General features: G+C 39.5%; 1 protein-coding gene across 1 annotated transcript in view; it reads right to left on the bottom strand.

The window, feature by feature from the left end:
• RP1 (RP1 axonemal microtubule associated) overlaps nt 1-19,013 on the bottom strand; it is a 351,706-nt gene that overhangs the window by 120,052 nt on the left and 212,641 nt on the right. Inside the window, exons 21-23 of the mRNA XM_037803054.1 lie at nt 16,029-16,161; nt 15,188-15,339; nt 4,716-4,870 (exon numbers count right to left, since the gene is read on the bottom strand). Of these exons, the coding sequence (XP_037658982.1) occupies nt 4,716-4,870; nt 15,188-15,339; nt 16,029-16,161 (440 nt within the window). The remainder of the gene's footprint in view (nt 1-4,715; nt 4,871-15,187; nt 15,340-16,028; nt 16,162-19,013) is intronic.

The following is a 19,013-nucleotide window of genomic DNA, read 5'->3' as shown; positions in this document are numbered from 1 at the left end:
AACAGGATATATTTTACTTGCTCTATATGAGTTATCTGTAGCACACACATTTCTTTGTGTATATGATGCTATATGTCTGCCTTGGCATCTGCCCAAGACCATCCTTTAATGTCTACCCCAGAGAGCCCTACAAAAGAAACCCAGAGAACTAGCCCAAGGCTAGTAATTGGGGATTGTGAACCATTTTTGCATTAGAACAAGAAAATTCCCCCAAAGCCAGTGAACAGATGGGAGATTTGGAGCAGGAAGACTTGAGAGAAGCAGTGATGATATTAAAGGAGTGGAATAAAAAGCAAGCAGGAAGAGCTAGCTTGTCCAAGAACAGATGACCTCAGAAAATTAGAAAATGTTTTCTCTAACTCTTTTAGAATAAGAGTAGACATCCACGGAATTTGTTTAAGTAATCCTACCCTATAACATGTGGGGTGTTTCTGATGGGGAAGGAGGATGAGGAGGTAAGGAGTGATACGGATTAGATTTTGTCTGAGGTGCATTTTAGATATGGCAATCACTCATTCATATTGAAAATGATGGAGAAAGAGGGCTCTGAGTCTCCAGTCCCACCCAAAAAAAATTAGTAAGACTCATCCCTGCGCCTCATTCTGTCAGTTTCCCACCTTCACTACTTGTCACTTTCCCACCAAGGAGTGGCTGAAACTGACAAAGAAGAGCACAAAAATCTGCAGCAGCACAAATACATGCTCAGAATAGCAAGAAATGATTAAGAGTGGCCTCTTTCAGGAAAAAAAAAAAACAAACTCAGTGAAAGTTAAATGATTGCTCACTGTCTCATGATAATTTTTAATATTCTTCCTATAAAAATAGTATTTTGCATTTCTGTACTTTATCAAAATTTCAACATCTTTTCTTATCTACAGTATTCATCAATTTCCCTTATATCCCAGAAAGGGAAAATGAAACCATTTGTACAAATGCTGAATTATTTTTAAAATACATGAATGCCTAAACAATTTTTAATGAGACACACTATAGAGGGAAGTCATGTAAAGATTAGGTGACCTCTAAGGTTCCTTCCAACTTGGGACTCCACTGTTTTTTTATTAATTTGTTCATTCATTCATTTGTCCCTCCTTCTTTTCTTCCTCCATGCCAATACTGGAAAGTTCCTACTTGGTGCAAGAAACCACATTAGGTCATAAAACAAATGTCTGAGATGCTCCCTTAAGATGCTTATCATCTAGTTCATGAGACAAACACACTCACAGACAATGAGAGTGGAGGACATGGGTGAGGAGTACTGCATGGGTGTCTAAGTAAAGCCCTGTAGGGTTTTGAAGACGGTGAGGATCAGCTCCCTTCTCAGGCCCACAGAGAAAGCTTCGTGGCAGAGTAGCATTTTATCCTGGGCTTTGAAGAGTAAGTATGGTGCTAATAGGCAGAAGACAGAATAACATGAGCTAAGACATATAAAGTAAGAAAGTACCTAGTGTCGCTGGAGAATATACAGGGAGGAGAGCAAAACATACCTTCTTGTGGAGAATTCAGAGAGAAGCCTGGAAAGATCGACTGGGGAGAGGGAAGGGAAATTGATTTTAAATCTGTCACCACAAACTAACACCTTCGCACATAACTGGCCTAGGAGTGAGGGTGATCCTGCTTACTCTAGTTATGCAAAAGAAGGTGGCTGTTCAGGCAGGGCATTTCCCTGACTCTTCTCCTGTGTCTCCCTGTGAATGACAGCTGTAGCCTGGCTCCAGAAACGACTCCGTGTATGATTTGTTCACATGTTCACTAATTTAGCACACCCACTGAGTCCTGCTATAGGTTTGTGCTGAGGACACTGGAAGGTCTTTGACCGCAACCTCCTGAGAACATGGGCCCTGACCAGGGTTTTCCTGGAGTAACCCCCAGAGCTGGCACAAGCAGCTAAGCGAGGATGGTGTTTTGTGGATTGTGTGCTGGAACGCTGGAATGGGGAGCATCATGTAGCTTCTGCCTGAGAGTCTCTTGAATGGATGTGCAGCTGTGCAGGTGCCAGAAGCCCCCAGATGGATCAGAAGAAAGCGGCCCTCTCTGCCAGTGGTCAATGCCCAAGAGCGCCCAAAGGCGGCTGGGTCAACCGGCAACTTTCATTTCTCAAGATGGATAGCCTGAGACAAGTAAATTACTTTTTGCTTCAAACTTTACACCAGTGCGGCATTAGGGTAGTTTGTGTTTGTGTTTTTTTGTGGGTTGGTGTGGCTTTTTTTTTTTTTTTTTTTTTTTTTTTTGGTAAACTCCTTTGCTAATTCTAAGAATCACTATTTGGCATTGCTCTCATTAATACTTAAAAAGTGGAATCATGCAATAATTTTGTTTATACGTGTTAGTGTGTTTAGGACATATTTAAACCTTTTATGTTTCATGTTCTCATTCCAAATCCCTCATTTAACATGATTTTCCTTGGGTCTTAGGGTATCATGATTGATACATGCCCTTCAGTTCAATTTAATACACATTTCATTTTAACCTATTCTGTTCCAGAAACCATGCTAGGGGCCGAAAGTGAGAATAGAAGACACTGAACCCTGGCTTTGAGGAGTCTTCTGTGAGTGGAGAGGTAAGATAGAGCCAGAGATACACAATTGTAAGGTAATCTGGTGAGCACTGAATTAATGCAGAATGTTACACACCTGCTCAACGGGTACAGCGAAGGGACCCAACTGAGGCTTCAGGAAAGACTTCTTGGAAGAAGAAACACTTTTTGTTAGCTCACCAGCAAGTAGACTGGTGAGACTCTGCCATGCTCCAAGGCACCAAGGGGCCAGGAGTTAGGTGAACTCAGAAGGGACAGCACCATTTTGGTGCAGTGGGAACACGCCTAAGCCAGGGCAGGGGGCGATGGGTGGCGGCTGGCATGTCTGTGGGTGTGCACACTGCTGCTTGATAAAGCCCAATTATCCCCAGGAGGTTTCCTATTGAAAAGGAATCGACTGAGCCTATTTGACAAAGTAGATCAGAACAGAAGAAGAAAACCCACGATGAATCACCCTCTGGCTCTTCTGACCTGGGAGTGAAATTCGGTTTCCCACCAGCCCCAGGATAGCAGTGTGCTGTGGGTGGGAGGAGCTGGGAAGTGATGCAGGAGGAGGAGGAGCAGAGAGAGCCTCTGCCCAGGCCCTTGTCAGTGCTTCACGCCACCCATCAGGTGGCAGATGTCTGCATGATGCTAAGTTCTGAATAAGTGTGGAGAGAAGGGGGAAATTGTTTCTAGCTGGGCCAGCTAGCCGGTGCCAGAGGCAGAATTTGAACTGGAACTTGAAGGACGGACAGGATGATGATGGCAACAGTAGAGTCAGCAAAGGCAGTCCTCTAAGGGACAAAGTGAAATGGGGTGGAACTTGTCCAGGTAATGACAGGTGATCTAATGTCACTATGATCTTGTAAGAGGAAAGCTATGAAAGCAAACTGCAGAGAGAAAAAAAATGACTCAGATGATAGAAAGCTTGAATGGCAAGATCATGAAGTTGATTTTATTTTTGGTAGGCAGTGGGATTACTGAAGAATTTTGAACAGTGATTTAATTAAAATATTGCTTTATGAAGATTGTTTCCTCAAAAGGTTTTAGGACAAAACTATATAATAAAAAACTAAAGGAATACAATTCAAAATAAAGCAAATGGAAAATGAGAAAAGGAAAGATAAGCTGAAGTCAGAATGATGCTAGAATGGGCTTGCTCTGCTTTTCCTTGGTCCTTTCCATCCCCAGTCATCATCCTTGAGGCCTGTTTCTTCTGTGGCATACCTCTAGTATCCGTAGTTGAATTGCTCATTAATTTTTGCTCCACATTTTGCTTAGTTCTTAAAGTTGCAATTGTCATCTCCAAATCCACACCTTTGAATTTCCTAATGCCCATGAATAAATACATATACCCTCATTTCTTTGGTAAAAGGCCATGTGGCAGCCTCCAATATTGAAGATTCAAAATGTAGCCCAACATTTCTCATTCCCACATCCATGACAGATTGGGTTTTAATGTGAAAACCTGTTCTTACTCAATCCCAGTCATGAGTCTGGACCCGTCCTCCTACCTGTCACCAAGGGCAAGTCTTAATAAATGTAAATGACCATCAAGCCGAATCTGGGAGCACTGCACAGGAGAGCAGGCTTAAGAAGGATATAGACATTGGGTGACAATTTCCTAAGCAAGATGGTATGGACTTCCCGATGAAGTGATTTCAAGGGAGGGTATGTGGGAACTGCAGCGCCAACCTAAAGGCAGTAGGGCAAGGTCACGAATGGGGGAATGGAGACAAGGGTTCTTTTGAAAGGCTCAGTTCTTCCCCTTCTTACCCTCCTTTAGCGCAAAGGGATAGGTTTGAATCCTTGCCTGTCTTATGTTCTGTTCTGAAAGTGCTTCTGTCTGAAATTCTCTCTCTTACTGCCCTTATGAAATTGTTGTAACACTATGATTTCAGTAACGTAAAGAAACCCACATTAAAAAAAATAGTCTTACTACTTATCTAACAATTTCCCATCTTAAACATTTGGTCCTTTTGTGGCACACAACACATTGCAATAATAAGAAATTACAAGATAAGCCTCCCTTACACAGTCAGGAATAGATTATTAATTAAACAATCGATGAGAGAATGAGACATGGTGTGGAATACTGAATAAATGACACAAATCTGTGCACCTAACACAAAAACACAACCACAACATGAGCCACAGTGCAACACACTCTTTTTAAGTGCCATAGAGACTGCCCTACCTTTCGCAGGTGAAGATGGACTCAGAGATGGTGTCTGCTTCCCTGACCACTACCTTTTCACAGTACCAGTACTGCGATTTGTCGTTGGCCTCACAGCGCAACAGCACCTTCTGCAGTTTTCCGAGCGACACTGCTTCTACTTGAAACGTATCAATCTGGTACAGGAAACAGAGAAAAACCCACAGAAATCACTAGGATCCCAGCTCCAGGCAAATGCAGTCTACAGTAATAGCCGAGGACTTCCAGAAGCGGCACGATGCTTTAAAAGAGATCATGCTATTACAGTTAGCATCAAAAGGGGTAATAGGGGCAGAAAAATTAGCAAGTTGCTTCTTATCAATTAAACATCAAGTAAAAATGCATTTTGCTCTCTTGCAGTTTTATGTTCTTTTGTAGCGGTGTACAGAGAAATAAATAAACACACCCTAAAACAAAGGCTTCCAGTTTGTGGCTTTTCTCTTTGGCTTAGATTCCTGCCCTGTGGCGCAGTTTATTAGGGGGTCGGGTGCACAAGCACGTGACCTAACATTAAGCACATAACTCAGTTTCCTCGAATGCTGATGTACATTCAGCCCTGTAAGGACAGATTTTCTTTTTCTCTCTCTCTCCCCACCCTCTTTTCCTGCCTCCCTGCATTCACTGTTCCTCAGTCTTCCCTCCCTCCCTTTCTCCCTCCCACTCTTCCTTCCTTCCTTCAATGAACCCCTCTCGTGCACCTTCCTCTGTAAATAAACACAGAGCACACTCTAGGGTTTGTTGTGAAAGGGCACCCTGAAGTCATCATTCCTACGTGGAATCTGTTTATCAGGTCAAAAATTCACTGATTCCTGGAGGGTCGTAGACCTAAAGTAGATGCTATACTGGTTGGAACAAACAGAACTCTTTCATAGACTGCTGTTGAGGATAACTTCCCTGAAATTGCCTGAGTAAAGGATAATGAATTTAAGTCTGAGAAATTGCCAGAAATGACAGTTCCCTGTTGTACTCTGTTATCCAACTCATGGTATAAATGCAAATCCAGTATTTCCTGTATGGGAGGGGTTGTCTTAATTGCTGCCACATTGTTACCATGTTAAATTTCAGCCTTGTATTTGAAGATATACTCCCTAGGTCTCCGAGGCTGGGTCCGTGTTGCTGATGGAAATCTTCTCTTAAGACCATGACCGGTCCAAAGCTGGTGGTTCTGAAAACTGGATTGTGACATAGGTGTATCTTCCTGCGTGAGCCCTAATGGTCTCACTGTCACTATGCTACTTTCCCAGTGTGCTTTCACCAAGGACATTCTGCAGTGCACACCACCTGTTGCGGCAGATGTGATCAGTGCCCGAGCCCACCTTCCCCAGGGACGCACTTCTGGACGGTCTCCCAGTTTGGTAGGTGGTTCAGGTGTGCTGAGAGCTTTGCGTCCCAATCGCCTGTGTCTCTCTGCTTCTTTGTCTGAGGGCTTTACCTGGTAGGACAACTCAGAGGGGTGTTCTAGAGGATTCCCCAGAGGTCCCTAGCAATTAAGAGCCTCAGCAGCAACCAACTCACTGATGTTTCTATAGATACTTCAGAGATACTGCAAATTTGGTTCCAGGCCACCACAATAAAGTGAATATTGCAATAAAAGGAGCCACACAAATATTTTTTGTTTCCCTGTGCATATAAAAGATATACTTACATTATAGTGTAGTCTATTAAATGTTCAATGGCATGATGTCTAAAACCACAATATACATACCTAATTAAAACATGACACAGAGACACGAAGTGAGCATACGTCATTGGGAAAATGCACCGATAGACTTGTTTGACACAGGGCTGCCACAAACATTAAATTTGCAAAAAACAAACAAGCAAACAGAAGCAAAAATGCAGTATCTGCAAAGTTCAATAAAAGGAAGTGCAATAAAATGTGGTATGCTCATATTGACTTTTCTTCTTTTCCTGCCTAACTTGCTCCACTAATTCACTTCCCAAGTGCATATGGGGATCACCTCCCAGATAAATTATCTGCCCCCAAGTCTTTGTCTCATGATCTCCTTTGGGGCAAACCCAAACTAAGATGCCTCAAGATCCAGAAATATTGCCTGAATTAGCTTTCCGGTTTCTTCTCGTATCTTAAAGTAACTTTAGTTTTGAAAACAGAATTAAGCTGGACCTAAGATGCATGTTGCTGCTAGACACCGTGTAGAGAAAACAATACCAACCAGCCCAGTCAGTGGTTAAGACAATGCTCTGCAGTCAATGAGTAACTAGAGGATACTGTCAATTCAGTGACCCACCAGATACATTTTCATTTAGTAGAAACACTTAAACTTCCCAGGGTAACTGACATGGCTTAAGCTCCAATCTGTTAATGGAATCGAACCACACTTTTAAAACATCTTTGAATAATGTAGTTTTGAGGTCTTGGGGTTATTTCTTGCATATGTATACAGCGACAACTCAGAAAATACAACATTTTTCAGCCTAGAATCATGATCCTTTTTCATTAGCTCATGGGTTAATGGTGTGAGTTGTAGTGAGATTGAAATAATTATGGTAATAAAATGCCATGATTGTTGCTACAGTTTCTCAACTGCAAAATTCTTATAATCATCTTGAATCCATTACATTCATGCATTGATGAAAATAATAGGAAAATGTAAAATCTAAAATTAACCAAGGAAGAAAAACACTTTTATACCTTTGGTTCTAAACTTCAGAATAGATCCATTAAACCCCACATTTTTGCTCTTCTGATGGCAGCTATAACTCCTACAAAATTTGAATTTCAATCCAGAATGCACCCTCCCCACCTCTGACACATTTGATAGACAATGATGAACTTAAGAGGATTAATCATGAAGATGACTTGCAAAACGCAATCTGTACAGAAATACTATCAGGCAACCTCATGTAATGCAGCACAGCTGCTGAAAGCTGCATGCTGGTGACAAAACCAACACACACACATGGTACAATGAAATGATCTTGGATTGATGGAGAGTTATGAGGGTTCTTTGGGAGATAACACCACTGGTCAATTAGCATAATAAAAATAATAACATCAGGGTATCTAAAATTCTGTTTCTGGTCAAAATTAATAATTCACTTGTGATACACAGCAAAAATTAGGAATCTTTTTGTTTTTTCTTATCCAAAGCAGAACTAATTTTTCTATTTATTCTGATGAAATTTTTTGTATAATCTGCAGTGAAAAATAAAAGGCATAGGTGAGTTTTAAGATCTTTAATGTTTAAAATTATTCCATGAAATACAACAATAAAAATTTCAGAAACAGCCTGTCAAAGAGGCTTAGAAGTTGTGCCAGTTTGGATACATTATGCCTCCTAGAAAAGCCATATTCTTTAATGCAGTCTTGTGGGGGCAGACTGATTAGTCTGCTAACTAGAGTGGAACTTTTGATCAGATTATTTCCAAGGAGGTGTGGCCCCACCCATTCAAGGTGGGTCTTGATTAGTTCACTGGAGTATTTAAGAGAGAAGCTACGAGTTGACACAGAGATGCTTGCTGACGCTTAGAGATGCTTGGAGATGCAGACAGAAGGACATTTGGAGATGTTAAACTAAGAGAAACCCAGAGACCTTTTGGAGAATGCCATTTTGAAACGCATCCTGTGAGCAAAGGAACAGCAGATGCCAGCCATGTGCGTTCCCAGCTGATAGAGGTGTTATAGACACCATTGGCCTTTCTTCAGTGAAGGTATCCTCTTGTTGATGCCTTAGTTTGGACACTTTTATGGCTGTAGAACTGTAAATTTGTAGCTAAATAAACCCCCTTTAAAAAAGCCAATACATTTCTGGTATTTTGCATAAAGGCAGCTCTAGCAAACTGGGACAGAAGTCTTCTCTCTTGAAAGAATATCCTGGGCTTACATCCTCCCCATTATTAATCTGAGACTAAAAATGGTACCTTCTTTGTATATACAAAAAATTACAATGTGAAAAATTAACTGGGAACCAGGATGGAAATGTAAGATGCTCCACAGGGCTCTTCCCCCACAGAATCTTTGAACAACTAGCAAAAATTGGCAAAGCCATTTTCCTCAAAACTCCAGAAAACTGTTAAAGGGATACAATAACTGAGCATGTGTCAAATCAAGAAAACACAGCTTTAAAAATGGTAAGAGAAGTCGTGGCACCACTGTGGTGTCTTCCTAGTGTTTTGTGGATCCAGTCTATTTTCCCACTGTGGGTCCCTGGCCCTGTTCTTGAGGGGGCAGAGTATCCCCTATGTATATAACAGGGTGCCTGTATGTCAGGGCCGAGCTACCAGGTGGCAGCCTTAAAGACCGAACCAGGAAACTCCTCAGGCTCAGGATCCCAGAACTTGCCCTGCAGGCAGAAGCAGCTTGCAGGCAGCTAAAGAAGCATGAGAAACAATTAATTTGAAGCAGCCTGAGGTAAAGGATTACTGGCTTTAAGTCACACAATAGAGCAACCAGGAGAGGGAGAAAGTCTATTTCATAAGCAGTATAGGAGGCATTCAAATTCCTGATAATGGGGCAATTCCTAAAGCCACAAGTAAGCACAAACCCAGAACAAGACAGTCTCAGAAAAGGTGGAGAGGACCCTGTACTTTAAACTATTAAAAGGTACAGTATGTAGCAAATGATTATAACACAAACAAACAGACAAAAAAAAAAAACAGGAAGTGATGGCCCATCCAAAGGAACAAGAAAATAATCCAGAAACCAATACCAAAGAACACCAGACTTTGGACATACTAGAAAAAGACTTTACATAAAAATGATTCTCAGTATGCTCAGAGAGATAAAGGAAAACACAGAGAAAGAACTAAAGAATATCATAAAAATAACAAATGACCAATATGAGAATGTCAAAAAAAGAGACAGCAATTTTTTAAAGGAACCAGACAGAAATTTCAAAGTGAAGACCACAGTAACTGAAATGAAAAATTACCTAGAGGATTTCTAGAGAAGTTTGGAGCTAGCAGAAGAAATAATAGTGAACCCAAAGACAAGAACTGAAAGGATTTAGTCTGAGAGCAGAACGGAAAAAAAAAATTAAGTGCACAGAGCCAAAGAGACCTGTGGGACACCATCAAGCACAGCAATATATGCATCAAGGGAGTCTAAGATGGAGAAGAAAGAGAGAAAGGTGCAAGAAGTGTATTCAAAGAAATAATGGCAAAAAACATACCACATTTAATGAAAGACATGAATATTCACATTTAAGAAGCCCAATGAAACCTAAACAGGATAAACTCAGAAAGAACGCACAGACACCTAGCAGTGAAACTGACAAATGCCAAGGATAAAGAGAGTCCTGCAACTACAAGAGAAAAGCAACATGTTGGCACAAGGAAGTTGCATAAGTTTAAGTGCCAATTAGAAACCACGGAGGCAAGAATGCAGTGGAATGAAATCTTTCAATATTTAAAATGTTGAAAGAAAGCAATTGCCAGAAAAGAAATTTCTATCTGGCAAGAATGTCTTTCAAAACAAAAATGAAGGAGAGATTAAGGCATTCCCAGATAAATGAAAGTTGAAGTTCGTCAACATTAGATCATCCCTGTAGGCAATGTTAAAGGGAGTTCTTCAGACTAAAAGGAAAGGACATTACCTCAAACATGCATAAAGGAAAAAAACCCTCTGGTAAAGGTAACCATATGGGTAATTATAAATGCCAGTATTATTGCATTGTATTTGCTGGAATGCACTCCACTTTTTACTTCTTACAGGTTCTAAAATGCAAATGCATAAAAAGTAATAATAAATCTATGGTTTGGGCATGCAATGTTTAAAAATATAATTTGTAACAACTACAACAAAAAGGTGGGGGGGGTGGAGGGGTATATGAACAGCATATATGTACGCTTTTGAAGGTAAGTTGATAGCAAATCAAATATGATTTTTATAGATTTAGGATGTTAAATTTAAGCCCCAAGTTATCCACAAAGAAAATATATGAAAATATACACACACACACTTATATACAGAAAGAGATAGAAGAGATTCAAAGTGGTACATTACAAAAATCAAATAAATATGAAGGCATGCATTAATGGAAAAATTGAGGAACAAAAAGGTATAAGCCTTACAAAGAACAAGAAAAAGAAGTCCTGCATTTTTAATAGTAACTTTAAATTTAAATGAATTAAACTTCTGCGTTAAAAAGCTGAAAGCATGTCAAAAGCACTACCCAACCATATGCTGTTTAAAAGAGACTCACCTTAAATTCAAAGCCACAAGTAGACTGAAAGCGAAAGGTAGAAAATAAATATGCCATGCAAATAGTAACCAAAAGAGAGCTGGGGTAGCTATACTACTATCAAGTAAAATAGATTTTTAAGTCAAAAACAGGAGAAAAAGGAAGGTAACTATATACTGATAAAGGGGTCAATTCAACAAGAAGATGTCATAGTTATAAATACATATACACCTAATGGCAGAGCCTCAAAATACATGAACCAAATATTGACAGATTTGAAGGGAGAACAGGGAGAGATAGACATTTCTACATTAATAGTAGGAGACTTCAATACACCACTTTTAATAATGGATAAGACATCTAGACAGAAGATCAATAAGCAAACACAAGACTTGAATGATACTATAAAACAAACAGACAAGTATAGAACCCTTCACCCAAAAGCAGCAGAATACACATTCTTCTTACATGCACATGGATCATGCTCCAGATAGACCATATGTTAGGTCATAAAACAAGTCTCAATAAATTCAATTTTATTGAAATCATACAATGTACCTTCTCTGACCATTATATGGAAATTAGGTGATGCATTCTTAAACAACTACAGGGTCAAAGAAGAAATCACAAGGAAAATTAGAAAATATCTTGAAGTGAAGGTCAACAAAAACCAACATACTTAACTTATGGGATACAACAAAGGCAGTGCTGAGAGAGAAATTTACAGCTTTCGATGATTACAGTAAAAAAGATGAAAGATCTCAAATCAGAGAGCCAACCTCACAGTGGAGGACCTAGAAAAACAAAGCAAACTGAACCCAAAGCAAGTAGAAGGAAGGAAATTACAAAGGTTAGAATTGTGAAAAATGAAACAGAAAATAAAAACAAAAAATAAGAGAATCAACAAAACCAAAAGTTGTTTCTTTGAAAAGATCAAGAAAACCAACAAACCTTTAGCTAGACTGACAAAGAAAACAAGAGAGAGGACTCAACTAAAATCAGAAATGAAAGGGGGACATTACTATAATCCCACAGATATAAGAAGGATTATAAGAGGATTCTATGAACAGTTGTATGCCAACAAATTAGAAAATGTAGGTGAAACAAATTCCCCAGAACACAAACTACCTGAAGAAGAAATACAAGATCTCAACAGTGCAATAGCTAGTAAAGAGACTGAATCAATTAAAATCCTCCCAACAAAGAAACGCCCAAATATTCCAAGAAGAATTTGTACAGATACTACTCAAATACTTCCAAGAAACTGAAGAGGAGGGAACACTTCCAAACTCATTCTATTAGACCAGTATGACCAAAACCAGATGATGACAACACAGGAAAATAAAATTACAGACTACTATCTCTTATGAACATCAATTAATGTAATACACCACACTAACAGAAAGAAGAGAAAAAAACCACATGATTATCTCAATTGATGCAAAAAAGGCATTGGACAAAATCTAGCACCACTTCTAGATAAAAACACTTAGAAAACTAGGTAAAGAAGGAAACTTCCTCAACATGATAAAGGGCATATGTGAAAAATCCTCAGCTAACATAATACTCAATTGTGAAATACTGAAAACTTTCCCTCTAAGATCTGGAAGAAGACAAGTACACCCATTGTCACCACTATCATTCAACACTATACTGGAAGCTCTAGCCAGAGCAATTAGGTAGGAAAAAGAAATAAAATGCATCAAAATTGGAAAGGAATTTGTAAAACATTCCCTAATTCTAGATGACATGATCACATATATAGAAAATACTGAAACGTCCACAACAAAGCTACTAGAATTATAAGCAAGTTCAGCAAAGTGGCAAGGTACAATATCATCATGCAAAAATCAGTAGTTGTTTCTAATATAGCAATTAAAAATAAAATATCTAGGAACAAATTTAACCAAGGAGGTAAAGAACTTACATACCGAAAATTACAAACATTGCTAAAAGAAATCAAAGAAAACCTAAATAAATAGAAGGATACTCCACATTCATAGATTGGAAGAACAGATATTGTTCAGATGTCAATTCTATCCAAAATGATTTACAGATTCAACACAATCACAATCAATATTCTAACAACCTTCTTTGCAGAAAAGGAAAAGCCAATCATGAAATTTAAATATAAGGGTAAGTGGCCCAAAATAGCCAAAACTATATCGGAAAATAAGAATAAAGTTGGTGGACCTGATTCTGAAACTTACTAAAAAAACTACAGTAATCAAAACAGCATGGTACTGGCACACGGACAGGCATATAGAAAAACAGAATTAAATTGAGATTTCAGAAATAAATTCTCAAATCTATGGCCAGTTGATTTTTGACAAGGATGCCAAATCCACTCAACAGAGAAAGAATATTATCTTTAACACATTGTGCTGGGAAAACTACATGTCCAAATGCAAAAGAATGAAGGTGGACCCCTACCTCACACCATATACAAAAATTAACCCTAAATGGATCAATGACCTAAATACAACAACCTGGACTATGTAACTCCTAAAGAAAATACAGGGAAGCATCTTCAGGACCATGTGTTAGGCAATGTATTCTTAGACTTTACACCAAAAGCACAAGCTACCAAAGAACAAATAGTAAGTGGGACCTCATCAAAATTAAAGCTTTTGTGCATCAAAAGACTTGAGTTGAAATTTCTCCCAGAAAGATATACAAATGGCCAATAAGCACATGAAAAGATCCTCAACATCATTAGTCATTAGGAAACTGCAAATCAAATCCCAATAAAATACCATTTCACACCCACTTCTGGCTACTATTTAAAAAAAACATAAAAGTGTTTGAGAGGAAATGAAGGAATAGGAGCACACTATCATTGTTGGTGGGAATGTAAAATCATGCAGCCACTATAGAAAACAGTTTGGCAGTTCCTCAGAAAGTTAAGTATAGAATTATCATGTGAGCTGGAAATCCCACTTGCAGATATAAACCTAAAAGAATTGAAAGCAAGGACTCAAACAGATATTTACACACCGATGCTCTTAGCAACATTATTCACAATTGCCAAAAGATAGAAGCAATCCAAGTGTTCATCAATAGATGAATGGATAAACAAAATGTGATGTATATACATATATATATATATATGATGGAACAGTATTCAGCCCTAAAAAGGAATGATGTTCTGATACATGTGACAACATGGGTGAATCTCGAAGAGAACATGTTGAATGAAATAAGCCAGACACAAAATGACAAATACGATCTCACCAATATGAAATAATTAGAATAAGCAAATTTATAGAGTTAGAAACTAGAATGCAGGTTAACATGGGCCCAGGTGGCAGTAAGGAATGGGGAGTTAATGATTAAATGTTACAAAGTTTTCCTTCTGGGTGATGGAGAAGTTTTGGAAATGGATAGTGGCAATGGTAGCACAACAGTGTGAATGTAATTAATGACACCAAATTATATATTTAAATGTCATAAAAAGGAGAAATTTTAGGGTGTATATAGGGTATATACCTGTTACTAGAATTAAAATTAATTCTAAAATTAATTCTAGAATAAAAATAAAAATAAAACACAGGATTGTACAATGCAAACAGTGAACACTAATGTAAACTATGGACTCTGGTTAATTGTATAATTATAATACTATTGCTTCATCAACTGTAACAAAGGTACCAAATAATTCAAAGTGTTAATAATAGGGAAAATTGTGCATGTGAGGGAGATATACAGGAACTCTGCACCTTCTGCATGATTTTTCTGTAAACCTACAACTTCCTTAATAGACAAAACATTAACTGGATTGATACCTGTGACACTTCAATTTCTCAAATATCTAATACATAGGAAGACGTGTGTGTGTGTAAAGATAAAAGGGAACACTGAGGGGCATTAGGCATGAAAACAATACAGTTACTCCATTCAAGATGCTTTAAAGAAAGGCCATTTGTATATGAAATATACTATAATGGCTCTTACATGACCCGACCTTTTAAGAAAAAATTTCGTGCTATTATGTCCTGTCTGAGCATCTTCAGAATATACTTTTCCCTGATATCATTTTAGCTAGGTATTTTTGCATATGCTTTCACTAATTTTTAATGTATTTTTCTTTATCCTATTATTCATTACTGATTTAGTTTGTCCCATTTGTCTTTTAAGAATGACTTCTAAAACAAAGTACATTTACCAAATCAGGTCAGGGAAAACTTGCATTAAAGATGCCCTAATACCAAAACTTGAAGCATGTGAAGCACCTTTTAAGTGTTTTGATCACAAATGGTTTTATCCATAGAGAATGCGAAGAATGTGGAGAAGTTATTAGCACGGACTCACCTGTCCTCTTTGAAATTTCCTTGGCATGTTAGATCTGTGTAGGAGCCTGAGACCAGAGTCTCCCCTCTCTCCGTACAGACAGAGGTACACGTCGGTCTCCGTTCCTGCATGCCTCAGGCGTCCAGTATGGACATCAACATGGTATCTCACCACTGGCAAAGCAAAGGGGAGAGGAGACAAAAGGAAATCAGTGACTGTGGAATTGGTACAAACAGAACCCAGGCCCATGGGTTCCAAGGCTATAGTAAAAATTTTTGCATGAGGAGCCCTCTACTTTGGACTTTTGGTATCTATTGAGGGAATTCTGACACCACAATTATTAATTTTACTTATAAATAGGCATGTTTGCACCATGAACAAATGTCCAGAGGGCTTATAGCTTTTCAAAAAGAGAAATAAAAAGCTAAAAAAGGGCTATTCTCCTCTGTATGACACAGAAGGACATTTTATGGTTAGTATTTTATTATCAAGGATGACGATGTTATGGTACATGATGCTTAAAGTGTAAAATGAGTTGAGGTTTGATGAGACAATAAATGAAAAGTGAGGTGATGGATTAAGGTGGCTGATTATTGGCCCCAGGCTGACTCCTGGGGCTTAGCCATGATGTTTCTTCACTCCCACCGGAGAACTGTAGCTGGTTCAGAAAAGCCAGCTTGAAATTTTATTTAATCCCAGATCTACCAGTGACTAGTGCTGTGATGCAGAAAAAGTTACTTCTCAATGGGTAAGACAACAGTCTTAGGAATAGGAAAAATATCCCATAACTAAATAGTTCAGAAGGAAATCGAAGCAATTCTAAAACAATTTATAAATGCCCCACTCAAGATTAATAACACACATGGAAAAATAGCTTGTCCTCCTCGTTTTACAGGCAGTTCACAGACTACGTCTCCGTCTGCTCGGATTCGAGATAACCATTTATCTGCTGCAAAATCCAGGGTTTTCTTCCTCTTCATATGTTGCATGGTCACCTGGGATGAAGAGAAATGATGGCTGAATTATCTGATTTTCCAATTTCTCAAAGAGCTCAGAATCCAAAATGAAGCCCAGGGATTGCTGAACTGTGTTGCACGCTGTGCTGTCAGTGGTGCTGGGTGGGGTGTGGACAGTAGTAGTGGTTGTGGTTGGTGCTTATTACGCAGTTATTATTTGCCAGATATTATGCTAAGTGACTTAGATTAGTTATCTTCTTTTAACCATCACCAATCAGATTGGTGAAATTATTACAGTTTTACAGATAAGAAAACGGAGGCTTGGAGAAGTGCACTGATTTGTCCAAACTCACCCAGGAACTGTTAGGGCTGGGATTTGATACTGTCCCAGTCTGACAAAGCTACCAGCTTCACCTACAGCAGTGGCTAAAGACGAGAATAGGAGGAGCGGGCCACACTGCAGGATTTTTCTTTTCATTTCTAATGTCTTTGCAATTTATTTTAAATGTCTGTAGTCTGGGGAGAAGCCCTGAGCAGCGGCAACCAAAGCACCTGCCCCTCCCAGCACACGGTCAGCTGCCTTAGCCTCCCCGTGGGTTGAACCTTAAAATACCCCTCATCAGCTCTTGTTCCCTGGGTGCCTATTTACCATAAAAGCCCTTCCCTCTGTCTTCCTCTTCACATCTCAGCAGATTAACAGAGGACTTCAGAAAGAACATCAGAATTGCCTGCCTCCTGTGCTACCAGAATGGATGAAGTGCCTTCCTCCTTGTAAGATACCAGCTAATCCTCTACATAAGTCCCTGTCGCTCCTCCATATCCTCTGTCCCTGACCTGAGGGGCAGGGACCACTTTTTCTCAGGTGGCTTTTTCTCAGAGCCCGTGCCATAGCCCTCTGTCATCCTTGCTCCCCACCAATTCTGCCTTTATGTTACTTCAAGAGAAATTAGTCCAAAAGAGAACTCTGAACATTTTGTACACTGCTTAAAACTTTTCCAATAGCCCCACCTGTTGTATATAAACCCAAACCCTGAACACAGTAAATAGTCCGTGACCAAGCCTGCTTACCTTCTAGCACTTCTCCCTCACTCTGCCTTACTGGCCGGTCTGTCTAGTTCCAACACCTGCCGTATCTCTTCTCCCCTCAGTTTCCATGCACACTTGGTCTCTGCTTACTACAGCTTTCCTGTGACTCACGCCCATGCTGAATGTACCCCTGCTTCCTCACATAGCTCACATTTAACCTATTCAAGGATGCCTTTCATGAGCCCCCAACCTGGGTCAGGCTATCCTACTTGGTGGTCCATGGCAACCTGCACATTCATGACTTAGAATCTAATACTTAACTGACTTCCCATTAGACCATAGCTCCTGGAGGGAAGGGACCATGTCTTACCCATCTTGGTCCTTCCACGAGCTTTCACAAGGCAGTGGGTAATTAAATCAATGACGGAGTGAAATGCATATTTGTCAATGCAGCTGATTAAACTAAATCAGTACTCCTGATCACTAATGCTTGATGGCGTCTTTACTTGCTCCGGGTAAGAGGCCATGAAAAGAACACTGAATTCAGAGTCAGAAAAAGTGGAATTGGAATTGAGATCTGCCATTTTCTAACTGTTGGAGCATGAGAAGTTCATCTAACCACTTTGAGTATCAGTTTTCTCATCTCAGAACCAGAGCCTGGAGTGCTTCCTTGGAAACTGTGGAGACCGCAGTGGGGGGAGTGAAAGGGGGATCCCAGTCTACAGCTGGGGCCCTGTTTCATAAGCCATCTTCTTGGTGCTAAAGTTGCAGCAGAGAAAGAGGGTGTTCAGTCTTTAATTTCTCTTTCTGGGGCCTATTACGATATTCATTACTTTTACATTACTTGAGACCACAAAAGAGAGAAGTGACTCCCTAAATGATATAGACAGACACACTCCTCAAAAGATTCCTAAACAACAAGAGCTAACCAAAGGTGCAGGGGCAGCTCCTCACTCCCCCTAAATGTATAAGGATGGCTCTGAGGAGCAGCAGGAAGCCCCATGGCCACTCTCCTCACAGGCTGTTCATAGCCCTGCACTGGGCATGGCTGGGAGTTTGACAAAACAAAACGGTCTCTGCCATTAATGAGTTTTGATAAATTATTTGTGACATATCAATAAAATAGGACTACAGCTGCAGGCATTCAGAATAATGCAAGATCCAATATAATAAGAGCAATTTAAGATGGAACCTTGTAGATATTTCAGATAAATAAGGGTCATAAAAGCTGAGTGAGCATTTGCCAGTCCCTGGGCTTGGAGCCTGTCCCATGAAAGGAAAGGTTTTCACAAGCTCATTCCACCTAAAACTTCAACGGGTTCTTCCTCTACACCAAATCTTCCATGGAAAATTGGCAAGAAAGCTTGGGTTCTGAGGCATCACCACCCTCTGAGCCTTAGAACCATCCACCATGAGACAGAATCAATGATTAAGCTTAATTCCACTAATGCCACCGAACAGCCTCCAGTGTATAGCTCTGAAGAAGTCCATTTATCTTAAAAATCATGATGCCTCAAACAGATAAACAAACGATTGAAGATAATTTGTTCTTTTCATTGCAGTAAGGGATAGAGATTTGACAATGTTTGGAGACGTGTTCGGTGGCGTGCTACTGACATCTAATAGGTCAAGGATGCAGCTAAACACCCTACAACACACAGGACAGCACTCACAACAAAGAATTATCCAGCCCTGAATGTCAGTAGTGCTGAGGTTGAGGACCCTGGGATAGAAGGAGAGAGAGTTGGTTAATAGATAACTCAATAATTAAGTGGAGTAATGAAGGTAGATAACAAGAGGGAGATAGAGATACACACAGACAGATCTTATCTCCTGTTGTGTTTATTTCTGCTTTTCTTTTCAAA

This window comes from Choloepus didactylus, chromosome 14 (assembly GCF_015220235.1).
Source record: "Choloepus didactylus isolate mChoDid1 chromosome 14, mChoDid1.pri, whole genome shotgun sequence".
Taxonomy (NCBI): domain Eukaryota; kingdom Metazoa; phylum Chordata; class Mammalia; order Pilosa; family Megalonychidae; genus Choloepus; species Choloepus didactylus.
This window is presented reverse-complemented; position numbering and strand designations above follow the sequence as displayed.